We start from the raw sequence: 18,409 nt of genomic DNA, 5'->3' as shown, positions 1-18,409 counted from the left end.
ACTAGTCTATAGAGTCAGTGGGGGGTGATGAGAGACTAGTCTATAGAGTCAGTGGGGTGGTGAGAGACTAGTCTATAGAGTCAGTGGGGTGGTGAGAGACTAGTCTATAGAGTCAGTGGGGTGGTGAGAGACTAGTCTATAGAGTCAGTGGGGTGGTGAGAGACTAGTCTATAGAGTCAGTGGGGTGGTGAGAGACTAGTCTATAGAGTCAGTGGGGTGGTGAGAGACTAGTCTATAGAGTCAGTGGGGTGGTGAGAGACTAGTCTATAGAGTCAGTGGGGTGGTGAGAGACTAGTCTATAGAGTCAGTGGGGTGGTGAGAGACTAGTCTATAGAGTCCGTGGGGTGGTGAGAGACTAGTCTATAGAGTCAGTGGGGTGGTGAGAGACTAGTCTATAGAGTCAGTGGGGTGGTGAGAGACTAGTCTATAGAGTCAGTGGTGAGAGACTAGTCTATAGAGTCAGTGGGGTGGTGAGAGACTAGTCTATAGAGTCAGTGGGGTGGTGAGAGACTAGTCTATAGAGTCAGTGGGGTGGTGAGAGACTAGTCTATAGAGTCAGTGGGGTGGTGAGAGACTAGTCTATAGAGTCAGTGGTGAGAGACTAGAGAGCCACAGTCAGCCTGGCAGGGAGAAAGTAATTCTGGGATAAGTTAGAAAACGCCCAACACACACACACAGTGCTCCTACTCCGTACCCCATCCCCCACAGCCCATCCCGCCGCCCAACCCACCCCTCGTCTACCGCCCGCTAGACTGCTAAAGAGGGGAGCAATAGGGGAAAAAAACAAGGTCACGTTCCTTATCAAGAGCGAACACCCCGGCCCCAAGCAGCCCAAAACACTGACATGGAACTGGACATCTAGAGTGTACCCAAACTCTGCAGTATTTAGTCATCTATACAGAACACAGTCATGTGTTCCTCAAATAGATTCCGTTCTTTAGCTCTAGTAAATACATGGACAAAAAGAAGTCGACTTGATTTGGCTCGGTGCGGCTTGCCCCCCCCCACCCGCCAAACCTCGTTTCTTCCTAGCCGTTGTGTTTGTAAAGCAGGACCCTGCATTTTTGACAAACCGGTCTGGTACAGTGAGAAGGAAAGTGCTCCCAATTACCTTGCATTACCAACAGCCGCGGCACAGTTTCTGTAGCTAGCTGCTATTCAAATTAAGAACACACAGGCTTCAACATAGCACCGCTGCTGATGGAGCCACCAACAAAAGAACTAGACTGGACCGTGCGAATACTGTGACAACTGAAAATCCTCAAATCTAAATCCACGTGCAGGGTATTTGAACATAGAAATGGCTAAACTTGGACTAAACTAGAATATTTCCATGTAACATTTTTTTTTAAAGACTTGAATGTTATTGTGTTTATTATATAAGCCAGAGGTAGGTTTGTGGTTACCAACGTCCAATTGATTTATTGTCCTTAAGCATAGTGTCTGTAAGGTGTTCTCTATGGCAGGACGGCAGGAAAAATAGGCACAATAAAACCCCTAAAGCTTTGGATTGATTCCCTCCTACTCCCATTTTTCACCTCTCTCAGAAAACCCACACCAATTCATACAATGTAACAATTACTCTGACCTTTGACCTACAGGATTCACAGAATACTGGGTTGTGTTCAGTAGGCACGAAATGGAAGAAAAAGGAGAGGGACTATCTAATGCTCATTATTGTTTTCTGTTACAAAATGCTTTGAAACCGTCTTATTGCAGTGTGCCCTTACAAACATGACCATGGACTACATTGATCTACCTCAACTGTCGCTTCTTAAAATGGCACACTGTTCCTTAACTCATAAAGGACACCAACTTTCATCAGGTTATTAACACTGCCTCCACTGCAGGCAAGAAGCACTATGTAAATGGTTTTAAGTGCCCTCAGCCCTGTCAGACGACAGGCTTCAAACCTTCAGCCAGCCCAGCCCTAAACTGGGCGTGCCTGTACGCATGGATGACTGCAGCTCACTCTTATCCCTGTCCCCCGAAACCCTGGACAACGATGGAACCGGTTCTTACAAAGCCCTCAATGCCTCTGAGCAGTACCAAGATAACTGAACGAACGCCCTGGGTTTTCCAACAGAGAAAATGTGTCTGTCGTGTTGAAAACATTGTGTGTGTATTTGTGTTTATGAAAAACAGTTGATCGGTATTTTCTCGCATTTGGGAGCATTTATAACATTCCAGACGTACGAGTGGTTTTTTTTGGCACCGAAAGGTCATTACAACTCGAACAGTGAAATACTACTGCCTGACCTTCAAACACTCTGAGCAACACTCACTCGCCAATAGACAGGGAGCATAATTCAAAACCAGCCAATCACAAGCCTTGAGTGTGATGAGACGGCATGTTCTGATCTGAAAGAGAATGGCAATGGTGACTGTATTCCAATGTAAGGGAAAGTGAGTGACTGTTAGGCAGGTACTATAAAGACTAGAAAAGGTACCTTTACCACAGACTTACAAGACCACTGTGGCTCTGTAAAATGGACCATCTTCAAACACAAGGACAGAGTCAGTCAATGCATTGAACTAGGTCTGAAACGACGCCATTTTGATTATGAATTAGTTGAACGGGTCTCCTCCGGCAGCATATTCTAACAGTGTTTCGGTAGTTGGTACTGAGAGTGGCTCATTCTTCACATTTCTTCACACGTGGAAATCCCCCACCCACCCTGCCTGTTTTCCTACGAGGCAAAGGAAATAAAAGTACATTACTATACTACACTATTACAGTACAACTTTACTACAGTACATTACTGTACCACACTACAGTATTACAGTACCATACTACAGTATTACAGTACAACTTTCCTACAGTACATTACTGTACTACAACTATACAACTATACTACTAGACCTACACTACTTTACATTACTGTCCTAGTAGACCTACACTACAACTTTACTACAGTACATTACTGTACTACCAGACCTTCACTACAGTACAACTATACTACAGTACAACAGTACTCCACAAAATCAGCACTGAAACCCAAGGGTCTTCTTGTATAATAAGCCTCATAACCATAGCCTAGCACATATTGTGGTCCTCTGAAGCTCATTTGGTAGAACATAGTGCTTGCAACGCCAGGATAGTGGGTTCGATTCCCGGGAGCACCTCTACATCAGAAAATGTATGCACGCATGACTATGTCGTGTTGGATAAAAGCATCTGCTAAATGACACATTATGTATTAAATAAAAGGATAGTGGGAAAATTCAACACTCTGTATGGAAATGCATGAAGAGAAACCCATATTGTTTCCTTAGAAAACAGACAGCCATGCATAAATCACACTGTGATGAAACATATGTGGGCTGTCAACTGAACACCCGTGTCAAAGCTAACCAAGTGCAAGTCTTTTGTTGTTTAAATTCACTTTATAAAATGGAACCTGGTTAGAGTGTTGGACTAGTAACCGGAAGGTTGGAAGTTCAAACCCCCGAGCTGACAAGGTACAAATCTGCCGTTCTGCCCCTGAACAGGCAGTTAACGCACTGTTCCTAGGCCGTTATTGAAAATAACAATTTGTTCCTAACTGACTTGCCTAGTTAAATAAAGGTAAAATAAAACAATTAATTAGTCGCTTACTCTCCACAAAAAAAAGTAGGCTTGGTGTGGCTACGTCCCATGTTTCCTCTACACAGACAAACACATGGAGGGATTCCTCATTCAAAAAAGGCAAAATGGCCGACACCTCATGCTGTAAAACATTATACAGCAACAAACGACTTCCGCAGGAATGGAATCCCTCCCCAAGCATGCATGTGCAGAGACAAAAAACATTTAAACTTCATGTAATAATAAGAAGAAGACAAAATCAACCTATTTATTTTCAATGCCAGACACGATTCTGCTTTTGTTGATTTATTTACAGATGAAATGTAGAAGTGGGGCCTAGGATTTAAGGATGGCTAACTGGCCTTCAAAAAGGAAGTCATTTCTATGGTAAATCAAATAACTAGAATAAAATGGTGTGATTAAAGTGTATTATCTGATAATAGAAAAGCAGTATTTTCTTTACGGGGTGCCTGTCGAGTCATTATTCCAACTTTAATTATTCCCCACGCATGTAGTGTCCCAAATGGCTCCTTATTCTCTACCTAGTGCATACGGGTTGTGATAAATGTGATGTACTACATAAGAAACAGGGTGCCATTTGAGAAGCACACAGGGACACACAGGGACACACAGGGACATACAGGGACATACAGGGACATACAGGGACATACAGGGACATACAGGGACATAGCGCTCAGACGATTAACTGCCTGACTACAGCCTCCTCCTCCCAGCATTCTACATCTGATTACTCAGATTACCGCCAATTATGAAGTGGGTGTCTCACACACACACTCTCTCTCTCTCCCTCTACCCCCAAGCTAAATAGTTAGTCCGGGTAGCTATTTGGTTAACTATTGATCCTTTTTGCACTAATTCTTGACTCGCTATCCTGTTGCCTAGTCACTTTACCTCTATATATATGTACATATCTACCACAATTACCTCATAACCCTGCACATCAACTCGGTACTGGTACCCCGTGTATAAAGCCAAGTTATTACTCATTCTGCATTTATTCCTTGTGTTATTATTTTTAGATTATTTCTCTCTGCATTGTTGGGAAGTACGCATTTCGCTGTTAGTCTACACCTGTTGTTCACAAAGCATGTGACAAATACAATGTGGTTTGACACACACAGGAGAGGACTTAATGGCCATTACATGGGCAGTAGGACTGAACAGGATGTCTCCAACCGTATTGCCAGTGCCAGTGTTTTTCTTAACTGCCTGCATTTTGAGTCATTTAATTTTTTTTTTTTTCATTTTACCTTTATTTAACCAGGCAAGTCAGTTAAGAACATATTCTTATTTTCAATGACGGCGTTAACCCAATGTGGGTTAACTGCCTGTTCAGGGGCAGAACGAAAGTACCTTGTCAGCTCGGGGGTTTGAACTCGCAACCTTCCGGTTACTAGTCCAACGCTCTAACCACTAGGCTACGCTGCCGCCCCAAGGTGGTTGTAGGTGGGTGTCACCTATTCTGACAACACTCAAGCAGCCAATCATTATTACTACATTGTAAACAGAGCCCTAAATAAATGACCTTCACAAACACTGAAATTATGACAAGGCATGATGTGAAGTCTCAGAAAATACAATGTTGCACTGACTGATCAATGTCCTATTGTAAAAGAGGTAACGTTAATGAGAAAAAATGTGTCAATCCACTTCAGCTTCTAGAATCCCCAGGAGTACTGTCTAGAATCCCCAGGAGTACTGTCTAGAATCCCCAGGAGTACTGTCTAGAATCCCCAGGAGTACTGTCTAGAATCCCCAGGAGTACTGTCTAGAATCCCCAGGAGTACTGTCTAGAATCCCCAGGAGTACTGTCTAGAACTACAGGTAGCCTAATGGTTAGAGCAGTGGTTAAGAGCGTTGGGCCAGTAACCGAAAGGTTGCTAGATCGAATCCCCAAGCTGACAAGGTAAAAATCTGTCGTTCTGCCCCACAGTTAGGCAATCATAGTAAATAAGAATTTGTTCTTGACCGACTTGCCTAGTTAAATAAAGGTTATATTTTTAAAGAAAATTGTCTAGAATCCCCAGGAGTAATTGTCCAGCAGAACCTCTTATCTAACTCATACTAAATTTGAAAGACAGTATTCAATATATCACTAAGTATTTAAGATTTACATGTACATGCAGAATATGGGGGAAACAAAGTAATCATGCTTAGATCACTCTGACCGTAGCATATTTCACTAGAAAGCCTAACCACCGTGTTCACTATGCAGTGACGTCGAGGGTGTCAAACCAGTAGCGCGCGGGTGTAAACACTGCACTTCACTGGATGGCAATGCACGTGGAGCAACGCATCCGAAGCGTAAACAAATGCATCATACAATCACATGCCGCATGAATATGAAAGGCAATGAAACATTAGTAAAGATCCCAGATGTTTTTGCAAACATGATTCCGCCGCGTTTTCAACATAAGACTATTACGGGGTAATTATATAATATATGCCCACCTATCCAAAATATACGAAAATGAAAACAGAAAAAAATCTAATTGGTAATTGGATCTGAATGGACATTTTCCATTTCCTTCCCAACACTAAATATCTGGGGGAAAAAAGACAAGGAAGTATACGCCATTTCTCAGCTCTCTGGCTCAAGTGTTGGCGATTGCATTTTAAATAGGCCAACTGAAAACGCTGCAACAATGTATCCAACAGTAGATAAAGCATGAATGGGGACAACAGCAGCAAATTAATATCACTGGCAGAGTGCGTCCTCTTGGTTCTTGCGCAAGAACTGTTGGCGAATTCCCTTCAAAACAGGAAGCTCCGGTATTAAGTACAACGTTAGCAGCCTGACACATAATCCTGCAACGTAAACAAACAACTGTTACGATGGCCATAGGTGAGACATCTACCTGTTTGCCCCGATAGAATAACCGTTGTTGTCCGGGGTTTACATTGAAGATATCTTGGATTTTCAGCCTCAGAGACTCAATTTTGGTCAGCCTGGAAAGATCCTCAATGGTTCGTGTCTCCTTTCCGTCTATGGTCCGAATTTGAATCCACATCGTTCCACCGCCCGATAGCCACCAAAAAGGTTACAGAAATCTAATCACAACAAATACAGGGGCTTGGGGGGAAAAGGGAATAACAGTGAAAACGTTCAGCACTCCATAGCCTTTTCCTCTGCAGGGGAGAATGATTCTTGCAGGAGGTGTCGCTCACATGGGTCACCGCGCCAAGCAAATCTCGCGAAATAAAATTCAGTACAATTTGCCGTTAAAGACGCAGGGCCCCTTTTTGTAGTTTCCACTAGATAGCGCAGACTAAGTCAAAATTGACAATATGTCGCAAAAAAAATATGAAAACAAAACATTTGCTTTTTGGTCTTAATTTAAGTTTAAGGTTAAGCATAAAGTTAGCATTGTGATTAAGGTAAGGTTTAGAATTACATTTTAAGATCAAATGTAAAAATGGGCGTGGTTTATGACTTTATGAACGGTGTAACGAGTGAATACCCTTTTTTTTGTGGGCATGCAAATACAGGAAACCAGCCAACGGATGTCAGTATATCCAGAGATACTCCATTGGAATCGTATTAACGCCCATGGTGTAAATTGCCCATGCGTCGTCAATGGGCCGCACGGTGCATTCTGGGCGATTCTGGGACAAGGAAAGCTCTCCTTCAAGTAGGGAATGGGAGTCAATAACATAGGTGTATAAATATGGCTAATAACTAAGGTGTATAAAGATGGCTACCCTCATGTACTTACCTAAAATGCCTTGTTTTCTCAATTCGCCGTATTGTACAGTGCTCTCCGTTATCCTTTTGTATCAGCAAAGCACAGTATACTACAAAGTAGATTGAGCTGATATACTGGCACATTTTGTTAAATTTGGGAGCCATAGTTTAAGAACTGTGGGTAGTGCTGAAAACAATGACGTCATATCTGAATTCCTCCACCCCAAAAACATTTTTTTTTTATCTCAATTCCTCCATCTTTACGCACCTTAGTTAAAAATAAAAATAAAACATTAGCGAGAATTTCATGAAGTACAGCATTCGTTCTCTGTAATGTCATATAGCTTTGGAATCGGGACATTACACACTTGAGGAAAATAGTTAGGTTTCTCAACTTTTAGAACAGATGGCCTGACAATTAGTTTAGCAACAAAGTAACAACGTGAGCACAATTGGTCGACAGTCTGCTGGGAGGGACGTTATGCGTTTCTCCATTCATTGTCCAGTGGGATTCCTATCTCCTTTCTCTCAAAGCTCTGGTATATCTCACCTCTTTTTTAGAATGTGCAATGTACACAGTGGTCATTGTCAAATTAAGGCATCGATATTAAATGCCTACACCGACTTGCATTGTAAAGAGCTGGGTTGATAAATACAACTAGACAGTTATATATATATATTATTATCAACCTGTTTCCATTGATCAACCTTGAGATGTGTATATATATATATATATATATATATATAGCTACAAAAATATTTGTCTAAATCAAATTTTCACATGCTTTCTGTACAGGAGTAGACCAACAGTGAAAGGCTTACAGGCCCTAACATCAATTCAGAGAGAAAAATTAAATAAATAAATACACAATGAGTAACGATAACTTGGCTATACACACAGGGTACCAGCACAGAATCGATGTGCAGGGGTACGAGGTAATTGAGGTAGATATATACATATAGGTATGGGTGAAGTGACTAAGCAACAGGCTAGATAAGCAGTAGCAGCAGTGTGATACGTTTGTTCAAAAGGGGTCAATGCAGATAGTCCAGGTAGCTACAGTAACTAGCAAGGCTAATAGACTACAGCATCTGCAGTGCATTCGGGAAGTATTCAGACCCCTTACCTTTTCCACATTTTGATACGTTACAGCCTTAATCTAAAATTGATTAAATTAACTTTTTCCTCCTCGATCTTACCCTAATACCCCATAATGACAAAGTGAAAGCAGGTTTTTAGAAATGTTAGCAAATGTATTAAAAATAAAAAACAGAAATACCTTGTTTACATAAGTATTCAGACTCTTTGTTATGAGGCATGACAATGAGCTCAGGTGCAACCTGTTTCCATTGATCAACCTTGAGATGTTTCTACAACTTGATTGGAGTCCACCTGTGGTAAATTAAATTGATTGGACATGATTTGGAAAGGCACACACCTGACTTTATAAGGTCCCAGAGTTGACAGTGCATGTCACAGCAAAAACCAAGCCATGAGGATGAAGGAATTGTCCGTAGACCTCCCGAGACAGGATCTGAGGAAGGGTACCAAAACATGTCTGCAGCATTGAAGATCCCCAAGAACACAGTGGCCTCCACCATTCTTAAAATTGAAGAATTTTGGAACCACCAACACTCCTTCTAGAGCTGGCTGCCTGGCCAAATTGAGTAATCGGGAGAGAAGGGCCTTGGTAAGGGAGCTGACCAAGAACCCGACTGTCACTCTGACAGAGCTCCAGAGTTCCTCTGTGGAGATGGGAGAACCTTCCAGAAGGACAACCATCTCTGCAGCACTCCACCAATCAGGCCTTTATGGTAGAAGCTGCCACTTAGTAAAAAGGCACACGACAGCCTGCTTGGAGTTTGCCAAAAAAGACAGAAAGGACTCTCAGACCATGAGAAACAAGATTCTCTGGTCTGATGAAACCAAGGTTGAACACTTTGGCCTGAATGCCAAGCGTCACGTCTGGAGGAAACCTGGCACCATCCCTATCAGAGCTTCAGAGGATCTGTAGAGAAGAATTGGAGAAACTCCCCAAATACAGGTCTGCCAAGCTTGTAGTGTCAAACCCAAGAAGACTCAAATCTGTAGTCTCTGCCAAAGGTGTTTCAACAAAATACTGAGTAAAGGGTCTGAATAAATGTAATGTTTGAAGAAATGTACAAAAATGTATAAACTTTTTTTTGTCTTTATGAGGTATTATGTGTAGATGATAAAACATTTTAAAAAACAATTTTTAGAATAAGGCTGTAATGTAACATTGTGGAAAAAGTCAAGAGGTCTGAATACTTTCTGAATGCACTGTATTTGTTTAACTAACTAGCAGTCTTATGGCTTGAGGGTAGTAGCTGTTCAGGGTCCTGTTCGTGCCAGCTTTGGTGCATCGGTACCGCTTGCATGCAATAGCAGAGAGAACAGTCTATGACTAGGGTGGCTGGGGTCTTTGACAATTTTTAGGGCCTTCCTCTGACACTGTCTGGTACAGTTTAGAGGACCTGGATGGCACGGAGCTTGGGCCCCAGTGATTTACTGGGCTGTACGCACTACCCTTTGTAGTGCCTTGCGGTCAGATGCCAAGCAGTTGACATACCAAGCGGTGATGCAGCCAGTCAAGATGCTCTCAATGGTGCAGCTGTAGAACTGAGGATCTGAGGGCCTATGCCAAATATTTTCAGCCTCCTGAGGGGGAAGAGGCATTATCATGCCTTCTTCATGTGTTGGTGTGTGGCCCATGTTAATTCCTTAATGATGTGGACACCAAGGAACTTTAAGCTCTGTTCCAACTCATATTGTTCAAATAAACAGTAAACCTGCTTTCAAAAAAACAGATAAAGCAATACCTCATAGCACAACACCTCTCTCCTATTTGACCTAGATAGTTTGTGTGTATGTATTGATATGTAGGCTATGTGTGCCTTTAAGAAAACATGGATGCAGTTCTGTCCTTGAACTGTTCTTTTCTATGAATGTTCTGTATTATGTCATGTTTTGTGTGGACCCCAGCAAGAGTAGCTGCTGCTTTTGCAACAGCTAATGGAGATCCTAATAAAATACCAAAACAGCATTCTCACATAGGTGTGTGTTCCTCTTGTCCAGGTGGGAGAGGGCAGTGTAGAATGCAATAGAGATCGCGTCATCTGTGTATCTGTTGGGGGAAGATGTGTATTTATTTTTTTTACGGGAGAAAAAAAAGCAGCCCCTACTCGATATGATGGACAACAATTAATCATGTCTTGCTTCCTCTTACCACTTCCTCTCTCAATGCAATACTGTACCTAAACTGTTAACAACCGGGGTAGGCCGTCATTGTAAATAAGAATTTGTTTTTAACTGACTTTCCTAGTTAAATAAACGTTAAATAAAATTAAAATAAAACAATTGGCATCAGGTGTGGGCAATTAGTGGGTGTGGCCAACGTACCTGTCTTGTATCATTAAAACTGGAAGTGGAACCTGCCTGGAATAAATTGGACCAAAGACCTATTGATTGAGCTCTGCTCTACTACTACTGTGGGTCTCTATCGACATCTAGTGGTTGAACCATAGACTGCATGAAATTGAATTTGGAAAAGTTATTGAGCCTCTGAATACTGAACCTGCAGTGTAGTGCATGTATGTAGGCCTTCTGCAGATGTCAACTAGCACTAACCTATATAAACTGATTAATCTAAGTGTCACGCTGTAGTTTCAAGGGGCCCCCGCAAGGTCTGAGCAAGCCCCCCCCAACACCAAATAATTAAATACTGCTAACTTCCTACAATTCTACACATTTTGCCATGGGGCAAAGAGAATATGTGCAGTTTTATAGCCAATCTCATGCTATTCTACACATTTTTCGAGGAGGCTGAGAGAAGATGTTGCTGTTTAAAGTAAATTTCCTGCAATTATACACATATTGCCATGGGGCAGAGAGGAAAATGTGACATTTTCTAGGTAATCTCATGCTATTCTACACATTTTGCAATGAGGCTGAGAATGTTTTTCTCCGGTTTTACAACTAGTTTCCTGTCACTCTAGACATTTCTGTCGTGTTCATATCCTCTCTGAGGGGGCAGGGGACGATAGAGACCATAGAGAAAGGGTGAAGGTTAGTTGTAGGATTAGCTGAAAAGGTTAAAGTTAGGGTTAGGAGAAGGGTTAGCTAATATGCTAAGTAGTTGCAAAGGAGATAAAAGGTAGTAAGTAGTTGAAAAGTTACTAAGTTCTCCATGATGAGATTTGATCTTACAACCTTTGGGTTGCTAGACGTTCGTGTTATATGCATACCCATCCACCCTGACCAACCACCTCCCTGCCATTTTTGCCTTATGTAACCATCTGTATTATGTAACCATACCAAACATAACATACTTAATGGCGTGTCTTGGCTTTACGTACAGAATAATACGAAATGCTCTGAGACCAGGTTGAGTGCACGCACTTATCAAGAGAACATCCCTGTTTATCCCTGCTACCTCTAATCTCTCTGATTCACTAAACACTCATGCTACGTTTGTAAATGATGTCTGAGTGTTGGAGTGTGCCCTGGTTGTCCGTAAACTAAAAAACAAGATTTAGACTCTTACTTTTGATACTTAAGTATATGTTTGCAATTTGTTTTACTTTTGATAATTAAGTATATATTTGCAATTTGTTTTACTTTTGATACTTAAGTTTAAATAAAACCAAATACTGTTAGAATTTTACTCAAGTAGTATTTGACTGGGTGACTTTCACTTTTACTTGAGTCACTTTTTATTAATAAGGTATTTTTTAAAACGTATACTCAAATATGACCACTTTTTCTACCACTGCAGCACTGGCAAACCATGGTTGACTAACTCCGACCAAAATGGCTGACCTTTATACCATCATAAGAAGGTTCATGTCCATTCTAGTAGTATTCTAGTTCCTAATTCTATGTGGGGAGGAAGCACGGAGCGACAGTGAGAAAATGTGTTTGTGGTCTCAAGGGTCGGTGGAGAAGCAAGATAGAATCCATCCTTTCATATTGTGGTAGGCGGTTTAGCAACAGCTGTGCTGAACTGGGGTCGACATGGGTGATAGTTATGATGGCATGGGTGGGAATGATGAAAGTCAAGGACCTGGGTGGTCTGTGGTGAAAGGTTAAAGCACTGCTGACAGCAGTGGCAGTTCTAGTGTTGAATGCATGAAGGGGACGAAAGTAGTGAATAACCATATTAATGATGTGTTGGAGTGGAAAGTTGTAATCGTGTTTGATGTGAACACAGGGTCTCATCTATACCCTATTCGATTAACCAATGCCAAAAACAAAGAGATAGGTGAAATCACATTAGCCCCGTTCATGGTTAATGGTCGACTGTTAATATTCTGTACTGACAATGTTCAGCAAGGGAAGATTCTGAAAATGGGAAGAAAATCACGTCATGTCCCTGGATCTTCGGCTAAGCTGAGCGGGGTCATTTCTGGGGTTCCACACTCTGTCGATGATATAAAATAAAATGTAGACCGGGGCATAGTAGTTGAAGCCAAAAGAGGGGCAGAGAAGTGAAAGCCTGTCAGTATTATTAATGTTTGAGCAAGTTTTGCCAAAGAAGGTACAGATGGGCTACCTGGCTTTCAGTGTTAGAGAGTTGGTCCTAGCTCCATTAAGGTGTTTTAAATGCCGGAGAATGGGACATGTAGCTACTCTGTGCAAAGGAAAGAAAAGATGTGCCAAGTGTGGAGGGGGGCATGGTTCCTGTGAAGACAATGTCAAGGTTAACTGATGTAATTGTGGGGGGACATGATTATGGTGAATGTGAGAACAATGTCAAGGTTAACTGTTGTAATTGTGGGGGGCGTGATTATGGTGAATGTGAGAACAATGTCAAGGTTAACTGTTGTAATTGTGGGAGGGGGCATGATTATGGTGAATGTGAGAACAATGTCAAGGTTAACTGTTGTAATTGTGGGAGGGGGCATGATTATGGTGAATTTGAGAACAATGTCAAGGTTAACTGTTATAATTGTGGGGGGACATTGTCACTGTGAATGTGAGAACAATGTCAAGGTTAACTGTTGTAATTGTGGGGGAAACATGGTTACTGTGAATGGAGAACAACATGGTTACTGTGAATGTGAGAACAATGTCAAGGTTAACTGTTGTAATTGTGGGGGGACATGATTTGTGAATGTGAGAACAATGTCAAGGTTAACTGTTGTAATTGGTGATTATGGTGAATGTGAGAACAATGTCAAGGTTAACTGTTATAATTGTGGGGGGGGACATGTTACTGTGAATGTGAGAACAATGTCAAGGTTAACTGTTGTAATTGGTGGGGGGGAGGGGACATGATTATGGTGAATGTGAGAACAATGTCAAGGTTAACTGTTATAATTGTGGGGGGAACACAGTGCAGCATTTGGTGAATTCCAGGTGCAGAAAGAGGGTAGAGAGTCCCAAATATATAAAATCACTCATAATGTCTGTTATGCAGAGGCTGCAAGGCAAATTGGTGGAACTGTTAGGCAGAATGATGGAGACAATAGGGACAGTACTGGAAGAAGTGGACCTACTGTAGGAAATGTTGCTTTTGCTAGTCCTGACATGGTTACGAGACCTGTTCAGTGGACACCTTGGCAGTTAATCAGATTGAATTTATGGCCTTCATTGGAAAGGTTATCAACCTGACTGCATTTGTGGAAAGAACTGCCAAGTTGAAAATCATTGTGGAAGCAGCAACAGAGTTTTTAGGAGTAACAGATATTACTGTCGCCGTGATTGTTGATATGTTGACTACTACTACTACTACTAATAATAATAATAATACTTCTTCTATGGTATACTTGTGAGTGCACAATGTAATGTGCATCCTGCCACCTACTGTGCAGGATGGAAACAGGATCCCAAAAAATGTAACAAAATACCAACAAAAAAAACACCAAACTACCAAAAAATGTATAAATAAACTAAACAAAGTCAAACAACTTTTCAGTTAAAAAATAACAGGCTCAAGGGGAACCTGGGAGGGTCTTCCGGCACCAGTACACCTTGCAAGCCTTCAGATGTAAAATCCTTAAGTCCCAAAAACTTTTCTGCCATAGCCACAATAATGTCCAGTTTCTTAAACTTATTTGAAACTTGTACTTACAGTTTACATCTGTGGCAATGAATGCCTCAAAATCCAACTTTTTAACACACATGGTATTTTTTTGACTGGCAGCAAACATTTACTACAGGCTACGATGCGTCCCGTACCATATCTTCACTAGCATCACTTGTTCTCAATTCTTTTAATCGTCTTTGCATAGGAGATTTGATTGACCGCACTAACTTTTGCCACCTCAATCTCCTTTACCCGTACAGTGCACTCCAGGAAATTGGGATCATGATCCCCACCACAATGGCAACAATGTCGTCATTCTACAGACCTATCTTCAATATACTCTGTCCATCTGCACACATTAGAAACATGGCCAAATCTTATACAATTCTTACACTGCAATGGTTTGGGGACGAAAGCTACAGCGTATCTTACATAACCAAGCTTCATATGCGTAGGTATTTGCTCTTTATCAAAAAACAACAGGACCGACAGATTTTCTTATTTTTCTTCATTCTAGGAATTCTCTTTATGTTTTCAACCTGAACATCTGTCGTCACCCCTGAGATGACTCCTTTGACAGGTGCTCTACTCCGAAGTTCAAAACACAAAACTTCTGTTGTCCAGATTCTATTGAGACTTATTGCAATCTTCCTCTGTTCGTCAGAAATACCATTCATCAAAATAAGACCATTCCTGGTCACTATTTCAGACTCCACTTTTCACAGCGCATACTTCACAATTTGACACCTCAAATGGGTCTCCCACATATGCATCCTTACTCAACAAATGCATCCCAACAAGAAGTGATTCATTATCATATATCTAATACACGTATCCTCCACTCCAATTTCAGACAATTTTCTTTCAGTTTTTGATACTACTGTTGTCCATTCAGATCATTCGTCTTCACCAACTTTGCTTGATGCGATACTTGATTCAAACTCAGCATCCACTTCCGCCATCTTTCCCAATCTGTCCCTCACTCTTCTCCTCCATCAACAACCTCTCTTCCCTAATAATACTAATGATGGAATGTCTCAGTATGATGACAATTAGAGTTAAGGGTTTTGTCATCGTTCAGTGGACTGCCAGAAGCCTTATTGCTAATGGTCAGGAGTTTAAGAAATATGAGATGAGTAATGCAAAATAAAAATATTAAAGTGGCTAGTATTCCGTTATTAAATTGGCCAGTGATTTAATGTCTATGTATATAAGGTAGCAGCCTCTAATGTGCTAGTGATGGCTATTTAACAGTCTGATGGCCTTGAGATAGAAGCTGTTTTTCAGTCTCTCGGTCCCAGCTTTGATGCACCTGTACTGACCTCGCCTTCTGGATGATAGCGGGGTGAACAGGCAGTGGCTCGGGTTGTCGTTCCCTTGATGATCTTTTTGGTCTTCCTGCGACATCGGGTGCTGTAGGTGTCCTGGAGGGCAGGTAGTTTGCCCCTGGTGATGCATTGGGCCCTCTGGAGATCCCTGTGGTTGCGGGCAGTGCAGTTGCCGTACCAGGCGGTGATACAACCTGACAGGATGCTCTCAATTGTGCATCTGTAAAAGTTTGTGAGGGTTTTAGGTGCCAAGACAAATTTCTTCAGCCTCCTGAGGTTGAAGAGGCAATGTTGCGGCTTCTTCATCATACTGTCTGTGTGGGTGGACCGTTTCAGTTTCTCCACAGCGTCGTCCGGGTTTGGCCACGGTAGGCCATCATTGTAAATAAGAATTTATTCTTAACTGACTTGCCTAGTTAAATAAAGGTTAAATAAATTTAAAAAATAAACAAATTATGAGCTTGGAGGGTACTATGGTGTTGAATTCTGAGCTGATTCAGGGGTTAAATGCAGAAGACACATTTCAGTTGAATACATTCAGTTAGACAACTGACTAGGTACCCCCCATTCCCTATAGTCAATTAACAGCATTCTTACATAGGTATTGCTCTTGTCCTGATGGGATAGTATATAGTGCGATGGCGATTGCATCATCTGCATCTATTGGTGCGGTAACCAAATTTAAATGGTTCTAGGGTGTCAAGTAAGGTAGAGGTGATATGATCCTTGACTAGTCTCTCAAAGCACTTAATGATGACAGAAGTGAGTGCTACATTTAGTTAGTTCAGTTACCTTTGCTTTCTTGGGTACAGGAACAATGGTGGACATTTTGAAGCATGTAGGGACAGCAGACTGGCATAGGGAGAGATTGAATATGTCTGTAAACACTCCAGCCAGCTGGTAGGCGCATGCACTGAGGACGCAGCTAGGGATGCCGTATAGGGGCCGGCAGTTTTGCGAGGGTTAACGCTTAAACGTCTTACTCACGTCAGCCACGGAGAACGAGAGCCCACAGTCCTTGGTAGTGGGCCACGTCGGTGGCACTGTGTTATCCTGAAAGCGGACAAAGAAGGTGTTTAGCTTGTCTGGAAGCAAGACATCGGTGTCTGTGACTTGGTTGTTTTTCCTTTTGTAGTCCGTGATTGGCTGTAGACCCCGCTACGTACCTCTCATGTCTAAGCCGTTGAATTGCGACTCCACTTTGTCTCTATACTGACGTTTTGCCTGTTTGATTGCCTTACGAAGGGAATAACTACACTGTTTGTATTCGGCCATATTCTCAGTCATCTTGCCATCGGGCTTTCAGTTTTGCGTGAATGCTGCCATCTATCCACAGTTTCTGATTATGGAAGGTTTTAATAGTCACAGTGGGTACAACATCTCCTATACACTTCCTGATAAACTCAGTCACCGTATCAGAGCATTCGTCGATGTTATTCTTGGAGGCTACCCGGAACCTATCCCAGTCCACATGACCAAAACCTTCACACCAGTCTGAGGTCCTGAATGCTCTGGAGCAGGTTTTCATCAAGGATCTCTCTGTACTTTGCTTCATTCATCTTTGCCTTGATCCTGACTAGTCTCCCAGTTCCTACCGCTGAAAAAGGTTTCCTCCAGACATGACGCTTGACATTCAGGCCAAAGAGTTCAATCTTGGTTTCATGTTTAAGCATCTACCTGATGAGGTCATGCACGTTCTTCTGGGATTCTTTAATATGATTTGGAGTGAGGGGGTTATACCTTCTGGTTGGAAACGTGCAGTAATATTACCTTTTGTAAATCCTGGTAAGGACCCTTCATGTGCTGATAGTTACATTCCAATGGCACTGACCTCAGACTTATGTAAACTGATGGAAAAGCTGATAGTCAACAGATTGTCATATTTCCTGGAACATAGCTAGATCTACATTGGATGCATTAGTAAAGGTGAGCAATGAAGTTGAAAAAAATGTTTTTTTTCGACGTTGAAAAGGCACACGACACTATGTGGAGAGAAGGCCTACTGATTAAGATGGAAACACTTGGTATTGTTGGGAGATTGTATAAATGAGTTTTGACCTTCTTATTTAATAATCACTTTTGAGTTCAAATATGGTCGATTTTATCTGATTCCTATCGAGTTGACAATGTTATTCCCCAAGGCAGTTCTATCAGTCCTATTTTGTTCAATATTATGATTAACGATGCGTTTTTGAATGTAGGTAGGGATATTGGGGCTTTCCTATATGCTGAGGATGGAGCTGTTTGGAAGAGGGGAAGGAATGTCTCTCATGTGACCAAATCTATTCAACAAGCTATATTGGATGTTGAAAGATGGTCAATTGACTGGGGTTTTAAATTGTCAGTAGTGAAGTCTTGCTGTATGTTCTTCTCGAAGAAGAAAGTTGCTGATAATATACAGTTTTTTTCTGTATGGACAGCCTATGTGGAGGGTTTCGAAGTACACATATTTGGTTATATGGTTCAATGAGCAATATACATTGAAATATTATGTAATAAATGTTGAAACAACGTGTAAGAAGGTGGTGAATCTTATGCTGACATTCAATCGTTGCTGGATATTTATAGAGCTCTGAGCACAAGGGCTGGCATTTATATACTATCCAAAGAAAGGTTGGTGGACCAAGATTCAAATGTCATATTAGGAAGGAAGAGGTGGTGTTTGTGAAAAGTTTGTGTCGGGAGTGTATGGTCGATGAAACGGTGGAACATGTGTTGTTATATTGTTATAAGTATGATGAAGAGAGGGAAAGTATGA

At 41.6% G+C, this 18,409-nt stretch overlaps 1 protein-coding gene across 7 annotated transcripts in view; it reads right to left on the bottom strand.

The window, feature by feature from the left end:
• Window positions 1–7,456, bottom strand: part of LOC118391563 (E3 ubiquitin-protein ligase UHRF2-like) — a 50,359-nt gene extending 42,903 nt beyond the window's left edge. For 3 of the 7 annotated variants that reach the window (XM_052458468.1, XM_052458469.1, XM_052458467.1), the window contains exon 1: window positions 6,448–6,849. In XM_052458468.1, the coding sequence (XP_052314428.1) occupies window positions 6,448–6,600 (153 nt within the window). In that variant the 5' untranslated portion in view covers window positions 6,601–6,849. Of the gene's footprint in view, window positions 1–6,447; window positions 6,850–7,305 lie in introns of those variants that run through there. The other 4 variants (XM_052458471.1, XM_052458470.1, XM_052458472.1 and 1 more) reach the window with 4 other exon arrangements.
• Window positions 7,457–18,409: the final 10,953 nt, after the last annotated feature.

This window comes from Oncorhynchus keta, chromosome 12 (assembly GCF_023373465.1).
Source record: "Oncorhynchus keta strain PuntledgeMale-10-30-2019 chromosome 12, Oket_V2, whole genome shotgun sequence".
Taxonomy (NCBI): Eukaryota; Metazoa; Chordata; class Actinopteri; order Salmoniformes; family Salmonidae; genus Oncorhynchus; species Oncorhynchus keta.
Note: the sequence above shows the minus strand (reverse complement) of the source record. Positions and strands in the feature narration are given on the sequence as shown.